This window comes from Pseudochaenichthys georgianus, chromosome 20, assembly GCF_902827115.2.
Source record: "Pseudochaenichthys georgianus chromosome 20, fPseGeo1.2, whole genome shotgun sequence".
NCBI lineage: Eukaryota > Metazoa > Chordata > Actinopteri > Perciformes > Channichthyidae > Pseudochaenichthys > Pseudochaenichthys georgianus.
The window spans coordinates 14,425,809-14,439,474 of NC_047522.1; the positions used below are offsets into that span (position 1 = coordinate 14,425,809).

At 38.0% G+C, this 13,666-nt stretch overlaps 1 protein-coding gene across 7 annotated transcripts in view; it reads right to left on the reverse strand.

Moving 5' to 3' along the window:
- Window positions 1-2,268: 2,268 nt before the first annotated feature.
- The window catches only part of LOC117465930 (RNA-binding Raly-like protein), a 170,624-nt gene continuing 159,226 nt past the window's right edge, over window positions 2,269-13,666 (reverse strand). For 4 of the 7 annotated variants that reach the window (XM_071206927.1, XM_034109035.2, XM_034109034.2 and 1 more), the window contains 4 exons: window positions 9,878-9,994; window positions 8,410-8,579; window positions 6,681-6,719; window positions 2,269-5,042 (listed from right to left, as the gene is read on the reverse strand). In XM_071206927.1, the coding sequence (XP_071063028.1) occupies window positions 6,687-6,719; window positions 8,410-8,579; window positions 9,878-9,994 (320 nt within the window). In that variant the 3' untranslated portion in view covers window positions 2,269-5,042; window positions 6,681-6,686. The remainder of the gene's footprint in view (window positions 5,043-6,680; window positions 6,720-8,409; window positions 8,580-9,877; window positions 9,995-13,666) is intronic. The other 3 variants (XM_071206929.1, XM_071206928.1, XM_034109036.2) reach the window with 3 other exon arrangements.

Here is a 13,666-nt window from a genome sequence, read left to right on the forward strand (position 1 = left end):
GTTGGAATTTTTTTTTGCTGACTTTTGTGCTTAGGTATCCTGGCTTCATTCCATGCACTACATTGACCAACACTTGACCTTTTTAGGTTTCTAGCACGTGAGAAGGGAGTTTTACTTTTGTCCATTTTCCTATCGTAAATTAATCTAAGAGGTTTCTCAATACTCTAATTTCCCCTCCTCGACTCCTCGGTCTTCCGGTAGTAACCCGGAAATGGATTTCAGCGCGCCATGTTGAAGGATATCTCATTTCTCTAAATGCACATCGAGGACCGAGCATCTAGCATCAAGAAGGCTCTCTGGAGGAGCTCTAACCGAGGAGACACTGATGGGTCCTCCATGGCTCCTCCGCGGATGCATTTCCGGGAACGGTGGAGGCGTTACGCACGGCCGGACTTATTTCAGCCAATGACTCTGCATGCATCCCCTGGATATTATTTTAGTAACTGCTTTCATCGCGACGCGATGTTTACAGTGAGAACAGCTGTGAGGTCCGTGCAGAAAGCAGAGCAGTGTGTACAATATATATCACTCAGTATAACAGGTAGGCCTACATTACTCTCTGTATTTGTATGCTGTAGTTTAGTAGATATCTACAAACAAAGAGTCGATATTTTTCTAAGACCATTTAGTGCTTCACATAATAAAATACACAACGGCTGTAGCCTGATTGTGCTTTAGGAGCTGTAGGTGTGTGTGGTACAGTGTGTATGTGTGTGTGTGTGTGTGTGTGTGTGTGTGTGTGTGTGTGTGTGTGTGTGTGTGCGCGCGTGTGGTACAGTGTGCGTGTTTGTGTGTGTGTGTGTGTGTGTGTGTGTGTGTGTGTGTGTGTGTGTGTGTGTGTGTGTGTGTTGTACAGTGCGGGGGGGATATATCCAGTCTCTGATTGTGTTACGTTATATAGATATGTGTGTGTATGTCCGCATCTGTAACCTGTTATTGTGTCATTACAGCACTGTCAAGGAATTAAAAGTAAATATATAAGTCGTCATGAACACATCTGTCCATCAGACAGAGGGCTGCTGTGCCTCCTGTCATCATTAATGGACGTCTCTTTAAAATGAACGCTCAGAGGAGAGGAGTTCTCATTTCTCGAACCGCCTGCTGCTTCCCCTCCTCTTTCCTCGGTTCCCCTCCTCGGCTCCTCCGCTCGCATCTCCTGTGGGCGGGACTAAGTCTCGAGGATAGGAAATTGAGTATTGAGAAACCTCTATAGACACTCACACACACGCACACAAGTATTATAATACATGTTTGTGAGAAAAAATCTACTCTAAACGTAAAGAATATTATTTATTTAATCTCAAACACTTTACTAATTTGTTCATTGTTTTGATCAAATGATTGATAGCAACTAAACAATCTATCAACACTTTAACCTGTTTCAATGTAACTAAATCCTGATTAAACTCAATTGTTTCTACTTTAGTTTGACACGCTTCAAATCAATGAGAGGAGAAACAATTTGTCAATCAGTTTCTCTGAAGAATTCAGTAAAAAATACCTGAATTTAAGAGTATACATGAGAAAAGTGAAATAATTTCATTGCTTGCATTTCATATATCCTGTATTTCATCACATGCTTGCAAGTTTGAGCAGAACGCAAAACAAAGACTTAAACATTACTTTACTCAAATAACAGGGGCAACATAAGTATATCAAACATCAGGGTTTCTTTTCATCTAAGGCAGAACTTATACCATTTAGTATGAGTATTTGTGACGTTGATTGGCGCATTATTATAATGATTTACTGCAATTAGTGGGGTGTAGAATGACTTGCCAGAGGTGGATATATGCAGCTGTGGCCAGATGGAATCAGTATGCTTCTCACGGAACAGTGATATTAAACGGCAGCCAGTGAGACCGGTGCTCTTAGTGAAATACAAGATGAAAAGCTGCCTTCATGGTGTCCACTTTTCTGCTGACTGACGCTAATTTGACATCTTTTCACACATGGTGCTGTAAACTTGTTAAAGTGTCATTCCGATGTCAGCAGAGGCACATGCTGCATAATCAATTATATATCATGATTAAATAGGCAGTTTGCATTGAAGGAAAATGGAGGAGAGAATGGATTTTTAAGTGGCACCCAATAGTGATGCACCAAATATTTACATACATCTTTTCACAACCTATAATTATCATTTCTGCTTTTATGTAAAGACCTTAACAATGAAGCCAAAAGCTTCCTTCGCCTTTAGTTCATATTTATTTGTAAAATAAAGTGTTGATCATTCAATAATTTGACTACATAATTATATGACACAAACATTTTATTGACTCAAAGAACACAAATAGTTATCTAAAATGACAAGGACTTTTATAGCCGTACAACAGTTGAATTATACTCTTTTTTTTAAATACATGAACTGAACATACAAAGTTACAGTAAACATGCCTTTTGATAAAAATATCTTTACAAAAAATGTACATTTCTATACAACAGTTGTCAGTTACACTATCTCTACAAGCCCCATGATTCTGGGTAAAACCTGCAACCACTCCAACAAACTGTCAGTATATCATTTCAGCATTATTTTAAACTCAATAAAAGTTGTTTTTTTCATTTATTTAAAATAATAACAAGAATGACTATATACAGGGTAAACTTAAAGATGGTTGAGCCAGAAATGTTTTAAAGTGACCCAGATAATTTCCAACAGTTAAAAGCAATGAGGTTTTTATTTATTTTTTGAGGCATTTTTGCAAAATATTTGACACATCACCATACTGCTCAGTAAATAACAGGCTACCAGCAAAAAAGATAAACATGTAGCAGAGCCATTTCCCTTAGACATGTCTTTGGATACAAAAATAGTGCTAAATATTACACATTATCATCATTCACCAGACATTTATTTTGAATGAGCTGCAGGACAGACATTTTATTTTATGTTTTTTTTTCAGGCAGCACTGCCAGGTTTGACTGTTGTATTTATGAAGTTGTGCAAGGCGACCGTTCCTTCACATTTTAATTCATTCTCTGTTAAGAAGGGTCAGTAATACCAAAAAACCCCGGTATTTTGTCTTTCTTTGCTCGGTTCGGCTCGGTTGTGCGGTCATAAGAAAGGTTCAAAGTTGTTTTGTGGTTCAAAACATTGAGAAATTACATTTAAACCCCCCTTAACAAGATTAGTATTCTCATGTTTTCATAGGGATAAATAGGACATTGAGTCAAAAAGTAACATTGCTGTTAAATTTCTCAAAATGTGTTTTTATGCATCAAGCCCTGCATTTATTTTTTTATTACCAAGTGTTTAAAGCGCACAAAGAACCACAGTTATCTCCTCTAATAGACAATAGCCATGTTTGTCTTGAAAAAAAACCTTAAGGAGGAAGATTTTAACAGTGAAGTTATAGGAGCAGAGAAAAGTAGAGCTGTTACTCAGCTGCAGTGAGTTTAAGGACAATGATGGAGGTTAATGAGCGTTTCATAAGAAGCTGTATAATTAACAGCTGTGATTAATGTTTCAGCCCACTAGCCTTTTCTTACAACCCATAGCTAACTGACAGTATACCAGGTGTGCCAGCTGATTGGCTGATACACATCATCACACTTATTGATGCCATTGAGCTATCAGCTAACACACCTGGTGCATGTCAGCATACGTTCCATCTACCTCCTTTTGCAAATACCTTTAACTGAAGGCTTAAGACGAGAAACATGCCTTTGTCAGTGTTGCTTGTCAATTTACTTTTTTGCAAACTGGAAATAAATTGGGCAAACCTGCTGCGAATTATTAACAGTAGAACATGAAGATATCCACTCACTGGTGACATATTTCAATTTGCAGCAGTTTGTTGATAATCAGGTTGATTAAAATCACTTAACTGAAGCTGCTCCACATGGCAACAACTAATGCCACTTTTGCAGTAACAATGTACATTTCCCCACCGTGGGACTAATAATGCATTTCTAATTTGGATTCTGAATAAATTGGCATATATAATGAAGTAAACTGCACAAAGTGAGTGGACAAATCACCCAATGCTGACCAGATTATCTTCCACTTTAGGTATTTTATTAATAGATTAATGGGTTGTATTGTCTCACTACTTGTTTAGGTTTTTAAGGCCAGTGTATCATGTTATACTATAACAGATGTATTCCAAATCTAATCGATCCAAAAGACAGATCACATACTTAAAAAAAGAGTCTTGATATATAATTAAAAAAAACCTCAGCTAGCACTTTCGCCTGAGCAGAATCAAATCAAAATGCAGGGGGGTAGTAGAGGAGAATGAGAAAGGGCCTTGGCTCCTGAACAGCAGCAGTGCATGTTGGGATGCACAGGCTGAGCAGGGAGGAGCGCTTTGAGACGTTGGGGCATTGCTCCCTGGCAGGACGCCTGTGCCAGTGTTCGCTCTCTACCACTCTAGGAAATGTCTGCTTTGAAAGTTGGCAGGAGTTGGAATATATGATGGAACAGCCCCACAGGGTATTTGTGTGATAAATGGATAAGCTGGATAAAGTTATGCTCGTAGCTCATGGCTTATACACGAGAAAAAGCAGACCCAGACGGCACCGATGTTTTATTAGTTTTGTGGATATCATACTGCGGTCGCCGATTGTTCAAGTCATTTGATCTTCGAGCAAAAGTTCTTTGAAATACAGTTTGTGAAATGACATTGCTAACACATTTCATATGGTAAATCAACAATTCCTTTCCGTTCCACGTAATTCAATTTGCAAATCTGAATAAAAAGCCTTTTTTTTTTAATTATACATTCTCATAGTATTTATTTTTTCAGGAGCAGGATTAGCGCATAATACTCTCAGCCTCCTGCAATGCAATATAAGTCGCACAGAATATCCATGAAGGTGGCCACTGCATGAAAATGAGTCTTGAATCGATTTTCTTCAGAGAGCACATCACGTTCGCTATGTGCTGCAGAGTTGGGAATCTAAATGTGATTCAGCATCTCTTGAATACAATTTACAGTCCAGTATGAGAGTCTTGATCCCTCAGAAATCTTTTTTCTGTGTCTTGAAGGCGATGATGAATTCTAATACCACCAACCGGGAGCGTCTGCTGCCTCATCCTGATGAGATAAAGAAGATGAAAACACACATTAGAAAACTGCATCTCCTTCTAAAACATGGTGGCTATTTATAATGCAGTTAATCTGATGAGGATTAGGCTGAGTTTTAAAGCTTGTCTGTTTTGAATGGCCTCCGAAATATCTTGGAAAGTGCAGAAATACTTGCTGGTATAAAGCTGCCTTCCTAATTCTACTGGACATGACTTATTAAGGTTCTTCTCACTGTGATTTCATATAACCACATTCATATACTCTCTGCGACCTTGACTGGGATTTTCAGGTTTTTAAATGCATGTGCTGTGAGGAGGTTCTGGTGAATTGGCTACTGATAGAATTTTGAAAAGGCAGACATGAGGAAAGGAAATGGAAAACTTAAGTGTAACGTGTTTTTTCTTTTTTAAAGTGGCAAGAACTGGGACACTAGACGCCTAGAAAGGCATATGGGAAAAGCAGTAGGGGGTTAGCTATGAACACTTTAGCTGGTGCACACATAAATGACATAAAATAAACATAAAATTGAGAGCAACTGACAGTTCTTTTAAGGTAAAGAGAACAGATTAATGAAATAAATTCATCCGCAATCCCATCATAAATCAAGCCAACAAAACGGCTCACACTAATAAATGTAGGCTAGCCAGCTAACATTGAGAAAGAGATACGCTAATGCTAATATTACTGCTAATTGTCTTCCGTACAGTTTGGTTTACATTCTGATAAAACCATTACAAAAGTTGAATAGTGAGCTTTAGGGCTACTGGTGACCTGACTTTCTTACATTCGGAAAGATTAAGAGTAGCCTAGCCATTTTCCTCAGTTTAATATGTATGCTAAGCTAAGCTAGCTTGCTGAATCTAGCGTCATATTTTGTGAACAGACTTGACAGTGTCATTGATCTTTACGAATGATTAACAGGGAAGTGAAAAAAGCTATTATTCTTTTCTTTCAAACTTAACTTGAACAGTGAGTGACAATGAGAGATACAAGTTAATGTCTTTAATCAAGAATTTATTGTTTTGATGGTATTCAACAATAAAGTACAGTTTATTTAGCCTATATCTTGCACACCTTGGAGGTTATAGTCGACACACCCTGAGAATTATACAACTATATTGCATACAATTACAAATGTGACCACAATTGGAAAATAAAATAACTTCAAATACATCAAAATCCGGGGCCAATATGAACTATTGATTTCCTTTGCTCACACATAAAGCTATGGAAGAGTTAAACAGAGCTTACATAAACTCATAAATGCAGCCGGCCAGCAGCGAGCCAACTGATGATGTGGCTGCATCATTACCCTCACCCTGAGAGAAGAGAGCAGGAAACTCTCTACCTAAGGCCTCACCATTCATACACCCTTGCTCACAATTCAATTAGATGAATGTTGTTTATGGGCAGTTCTGGCCCATTGGAATGCCATTATTGATCCCTCTGTTGAATTCCGCATTAGCTAGCCTTCAGTGGAGCTGGTCTTCTAAATGTCATAGAGTTTATGACTTAAGATGATTAACGAATGTTTAGAGATGCTCAAGACACAGCTCATCAGTTAAGGCTTTTAATGAAGGCTTTGAAGACTGGCTGCAGTCTAGTAAAACAAACTCACAGATCCTCTAATGGATTAATAAACCTTACCTGATCTCAGTTGTCAATATCCGATACATGGTTCTCTATCTGAAAAGAAGGGGAGAGGGAAATACAATATATGGATATGATTTAGCGTTCAGAAGCGAGCAGGTTGTATTTAATTATTCATAAAAGGTCATCGCTGCTGTACGGTGAACATTATCACGATGTGTGATCAGTGTGACCTTCAGAAAACAAATAAATCTTTACTGCCATCGTGCCATGTCTTAAAACCATGATTCACCTGCACACACTAGTCTGTGTTGAGTATGGCGTGAGTGTTACATATTGTGTTACATGTTGTGATCATGGATGTTGCCCCTCGTTCCTGTGATGTGATTGTGATGTGCTATATGTGACATGTACTGTATATAGTAACGTGTGTTGTTTATTGTTCTCTTTTATCCTCACACCGGTATCTACTTGTCTTTCTTCCTTTTTATTTTATTTTATATATTTTCTTATAACTAATGCTGTTGATATATTGTAATTTTAAGGGTGTCTATTACCATCTGGCCGGGGACAACAGCTGGAAATTAGCCATGTCGGCTAAAGCTGCACCATTTATTGTTTTTGTGACAGTTCATCGATGGGGACTGTCCACGACACTATAAATAAATAAACTAAACTAAAAACTAATGTCGCTGAAAAATAACGTCTTCCATTAGCGGGGGCAGCAAGCTTTCATCAAGGAGAGCATGCCCGTACTCACCTGCTTAATGGCTAATAAATATATCATTATAGAGAAAGCATGGCCAATGCAACAGAACAAAGGATGGAACCGAAGATAATTATTCAGATTTGAATGCAGTGTGGTGTGAAATGAAATGCTGAAAAATACTTTTTATATGCAGCAGTTTTTAAAAGTGAGGAAACAGAACACACAGTCTCTGTCTTTATACCAGTTCAATTTGTTAATTTTGCTAAATTTGCTAAAACTGATGAAAATATTCTCTAATAGGATTCTGGAAAAGTTCTACTTATACGAGTTTATTGAAATATAATTGTTGATGGCCATGTTTTTAAAGTTTGAGCTCATTTTTCTGAAGAACATAAACATTTTGAGGCCTGTCAAAATGAATTGATTTGGTTGAGATAGTGGTAAAACATGTGAAATCTGTGAGTGGCTCTGTCTCTTTGAAGCTAAATGTTGCAGAATAATATGGTTTCTGGTGATCATCACTGAGAAATACATTTCAACCTAGTTTTGTAAAAACAAAGAACAAAAAAAAGGAAACTTGTAAACTGGTAGTAAAACTGGTGTTAATTAGAAACAATTATAATCAGCATTCCTGAACACTATCAACACATTTTTTTATAATATATACAACTTAAACCTTCCCAACTTCTCTCCAGTTGGCTTCTCCATACAGGTGCTACTTCCTCAGCAGCCTTGTGAACAGAAACCTATTTACACTATTTTACATCCAGATTCACACCGGTGGTCTTAAGCGCTCCTCTGTGTCTCTTGAGCCCTCTGCTTCAATTATAAGTTTGTGTGTGCCTGTGTGTGGGCCTGTGAAGAGTCTTCCAGAGTGATAGGGGGTCAACAGGGAGAAACTGTCAGTCCAAAAGCTCTCACCGTTCACTCATGTGAAGCTCGGCTCTCTCAGATCTGCGGCCATGAATAATTCTGTCAAATTAACTTTAAGAATGTAAATACTGTCTGCCCACTTGAGATCTCCCAAAGTGCCTTGCTCTCTGCCTCGCTGTCACGCCTGTCAGCCGTTTCTCTTACCAGATGGTGGTTGCCCTCCTCGTCGTACTCGTCCTCGCCTCCATCGGTCATCTCTCCAGCCTCCATCTCCAGAGCCCCGTCGCCCGCCTCCTCCCCAGAGTTTTCTGCCGTCTCCGACACAGACTCCTCATGCAGAGAGTCACAGTTGTCCTCGTACTTTCTCTGAGCTTCTGAGTGAGAAAGAAGGGCAAAGACAATCGTTTTTGGTTCACACAGCAGTACAATAAAGTTGACATGGCTGCCTTTTTCTGGTTTTAAACCCTGTGCAGAAATGTGATGCCCTCACTATCGTTCCCAAGAGGACGTGTTGCTACATACGATCAGCTGGACAGAAGAGGTGACCTCAACAAGTGACAAATTGACATATGTCCATTGTCAACACTGTAATTTATCATCTAAAAGAAAAGACACTGTTGCCAATTCAGCTGCTAAATTCAGACAAACTGAACAACCGTAACGCAACCGAAGCCTCTATTTTTAGCTTTCCAGCTAACACCGATAAAACATGATTGAATAAAGTTTAGACACTGACAAAGGACCGCAGTTGCTGCTGTTGATGTGCCTCTTTCGACATGTAGGCAAGAAGTTAGTACTCAATGATAAGCGGGGAAATATTTCTGGTATTTAACTCAACGCTACAATTTTGGGGAATTAAAGTGTTCTATGTAAACCATCAAAAGCTAATTCTGTGTCATTGGCATGAATTTGACAGTTTGCATTTATTTACATAAATAGTAAATGAGTATGTGTTTGTGTTCAAAACACTGCAGGATCTCTCGTCCTTTCTTTTATTTATCTTTGACCCTGAATGATAAAGCACCAGGATGACGGTGAATTCTGCTCAAGTTAATAGCCATGATAAATTGCATCATTAGAGCAGCTCATGACATAAAGTCATGTGGGCTATATATAGGCCTACCACATTATGTTGTTGAATACAGAATGAATTCTCCGTAGAAAGGAAAATAAATGATGAATCATCGTGCCGCCTAACCATAGTTAATCAAATATTTCTTCATGCTTCAAGCTGATAGCTTTTAGAAACAAACATCCATCTCCATCCAAAAGAAAAACCTTGATTTTGTCTGTTTATTTTCGTATCGAGTGAAGTTTTCCCTTTGAAAAAAAGGGATTGCTGGAAGGATGAACAAGGATTTGTGTGATTTATTTGGTGATGGAATTAAAATATACAAAGATTGATGGCTCAAATAAAGCAAGCAAGCCTGGGAGAAAAAATGGTACCATGAATGCTGTCTCAGTGACCTTCAATAGGAGACTGTCCTCTAGTGTCGAATATATATTAAGACCTCTCAAATAAACGTGGTGTCAGCGTGGCGTTGACACCTGTCAGCAGCTATGACAGAGGGCTCTACGGCTCTTATCTCCCAAAATGTCATGAAGACTTATGGCCAGCGTTTGCTGTTAATTTCCCTCCCTCCCTCCCGCTTTGATTCGCGTTGCTTCTCACCGGACTCGGCTCTCTGCTGCTTTTCGATCTTCTCCAGGCGTCCCAGCAAAGAGTCGATCTTCAACTTGATCTGAGTGAGCTCCCGCTTTATAGTCTGAAGCTGGTCCGTCTTCACTGCTGAGGGACGGAAACAAAAACATACAGATTTATAGCTACTTTTAAGTTGTTCTCGTTTTATTCGTGCAGCCATTTTAATGGCCGTGCTTCACACCGTTTTATCACAGACCACATGCTGTCATCTGTTAATGCTCTTAGTTTTGGATATCATGTCTTCACTCTGAGTCACTCTATCCTCAGGGAGGAACATCTCATCTGTCCATCTGTAAAGTCACCCTGCTGAAAATATGGACCTGCTGCTTTCCATTTGAAGATTAGTGCACAGCTTACGCCCACCATGCTGTGCAGTTCTGCTCAAGTTGTGCTCAAAAACGTCAATATCTGAACACACTCTATGCTGTAGTTCAGCTGGCTTCGGTGATTATATAAAGCAAGGGAATGTCATACACTATTCAAAGTATCTGCTTGGATGTGCATATTGTGAAGGTCAGGTCAAAGACATGTATCTTAAATTTGTAATCCTTCAGATGATAATTTTATATAATTTTGTTAGAAAGTAGTTATGATCTACCTTTCAGCAGAAGCCATTTAATGTATTCATACTCTGTTAATACTGTTGTCTGTTGTGATTGGTAAACTGCTTAGAGTTGTCCCGCCCCTTTTAGCCTATCACGTACAATATGCTAGCCAATAGAAGTGCAAGTGTCATAGTGATGTCACTTTTTTACGAAAATGAACTAAATATTCCAAACGAGGCGTTTCAGGCAGTGTGTGGGAGAAAAATTATTCTGCCGTGAACTTTGGGATTTAGCCTTTGCAAACAATTTACATGCACAGAAACCTAAAAAAACGACAGGAAAGGGAATAAACCCAAAATGTATAATAGTGCATCTTTAAAAGCAGGTTCCCAGGCGTAACATTGGACAGATCTTGTTTTGAAGCATATACTGCAGTTGCTTTTTTTAAATGTTCAACAGAGTAGCTTCTTAAGAACTAAACAGTTATCAAGGACTCAATCATTTTATGATTTTGTAACTTCTAAAAACTTAAACTGCTATTAGAAAACATGACTGTCAATGCTTCTTGAGTTTGAAGAATTATAAAAAGAAAATGCTATTGAACTGCTATCTGGAAGTGTGTCATTCCTAACTAACAGTGCAAACAACACAAAACAATTTCAACAATTTCTATAGCAAATGAAATCATTGGTAACATAATGTAGAGTCTTGTATTTAGGGCAAAACAGCACAGCTTGACATAAAGAAGATCACATTATTTTACAGGCAAGCAATCAAAAATACATGAGATATGGTTTCTAAATATGCATGAATGTTGACCTGAGTAAAAAACACAGCCATCTCAAGCAACTGTCCCAGATAAGGGTCTCTGTGGGACCAAATTAAGTCTTCTTAACAAATTATTAAACAGGTATGGGACCCGTAAAATACCAGACTTATCGTATGTGAAGAGGGAAAGCTGCTCATTCACTGTATGAAATATCCACATACAAGTATTTTCAATAAATTATGAATGACACCCATCTAATATAACATATAGATAAAAAGTAGTTTTGTGTTTTCATCCAAACTTGAAAATGTTCACTTGTATTAAATTACATTGACACATAAACTTAAACCAGTTGGCTTTAGTTGCTTACACTCACTTCCTGCTACTTTAGCAGACTATTGCCTCACTTAAAGTACTGCTTTAGAAACAGGGGAGATGAAATAATTTAGACCATAAAAAGCAATAAAATAATCTTATGCCTTAACCCACGGCAGCTGAAATGTGTCATCTTCAGAGAGGAAGGGAAAAACAGAAAAGCAGAAGTTGAGAAGAAAATCTGACATCTATCAGATTCTGGATGAGTGTTTGGTAAACAAACCTACGAGTTTCCTGTAGAGCTGCGGATGGAAAATGAGGAGGAGACATGCATAGAATCTTGTCAGGTATCATGTCGGCACGCGGCTCTTTAAGTGCGTTTCTTTGATGTATATTTACACCCAGACCACATCACAATGCAGATCCACTCATCCACTCATTTTGTTGCATAAAACATCTATGGTTGGAGATGTCAGTGCATGATACACATTTCAAAAAGATAAGCTGACTGTAAACTAGCATTCCAAAAAATAATCTTTCACACTAATTCAGAGTGAAAAACAACACTGCCCAGGTACGATCCAATACATACTTTAGGCTATCTACCAAAACATATTCAAAAACGGGATGATTAATGTGGGAAAGTGAAATAGGAAAGAAGGGGTATATAATGCCCCACTGAAAGCTATATTTAGGTAAATATCTATGTGCAATCACAAGAATGTGTCTCATGTTGTTTCGTAAAGCTGAAGTCAATTCTAAAGCTACAGGGATGCGGAAAATTGACTTTTTCTTGAGGGGAAAAAGGAGAAAATAGCAGATAGATATACTCTGATATTACAATGGCGGGAAACACTGAAGTGTCTCTATCTCGGTGTACAAAGCAACATCCATAAATGCACACACACACACTCTCTTCCTTATTCCAACATTATCCCTGCTCGCTCTGGGCGGCTTACTTTGATCATAAGAATGTGTCGGACAGATTTAATTTATCTCCGCCTCCAGGTCTTTTTCCCTTTTGTGCTATCAGTCACATAAGCTGCAGAGAGACAACACACACATCCTTATCAACACAGCATCTTTAAATAGCCCGTTTTGAAGGAACAGGCGGAAATATTGCCATTGTTATTTAAAAAGCATTATAAATAAGATTTATGGAATGATCTGATTTTAGAACGTCATGATTGAGCACATTTATTTATTTTGGGGATAGCGAGGATGTCTCATATCACTTTTTTATGATAATAAGACTGGAAAAGACCGTGGGGCTGCTTATGCTGATGTGTGACTCTTAATGGTAGTAAAAAGGTTACAAGTTCAGAGGATGGACATCAGGAAGATTCTTTGAGAAATATTTTTAAGATATCTTTACTGATGTAAAACTTCTAAACATAATCAAGCCCATAATGTGTTTAATGTCTTATTTTAATATCTGAATAAACTGAACAAGCAGTATCCTGAGTTTTTAACTAAATGAGGATAACATCTATTCTTCATTCATCAGTGCAAACCATTTTGAGATCCTAATTCCCCTGCGGTACATTTGAAACAGGAGTGCACGGAAACAAAAATAAGTTTACAATTGTTGTGCCCCTGAAAGTCTTACATGTCGCCGTTGTAAATGTTCAATTTGATCTATAGAAATTCAACCAAGTGTCTGTAAAATCCGTCTAAATATTTGACTTGCAGCTCTAGTTCAGTATCATGTAAGACTTATTTGGACTTATATTGAAACAAATGTGCTTATCAGAGAGGAATATGATTGTGACTTTATTAAAAAAAATGTAAGTATAATTTAGGGGCTTGATCAAAATAGTAATTGTGACAGTTGAGGAAAATAAAAGAAGGACACATTAGGAGAGCAGTGCAACAGTGAAATGAGTACTATTCAGAATAAACACAGGGTATTTATAGTATATAGTATAGTAAGTAAATATGATTGTGTAACTTTCTCAACACAACCAAACTTAAAGATTCATTCAGTCTTTCCTTAATAGACTGACAGAATGAGCCAAAAGCCAAATCTCTCTTCATTCACTCAACACTGTGCGTCAAAGAGGGTTTAATGTGGAAAACACAGATCTATCCATCTCCATGGTCCCTGCCTCTGACAGCTGTTTCCAATTC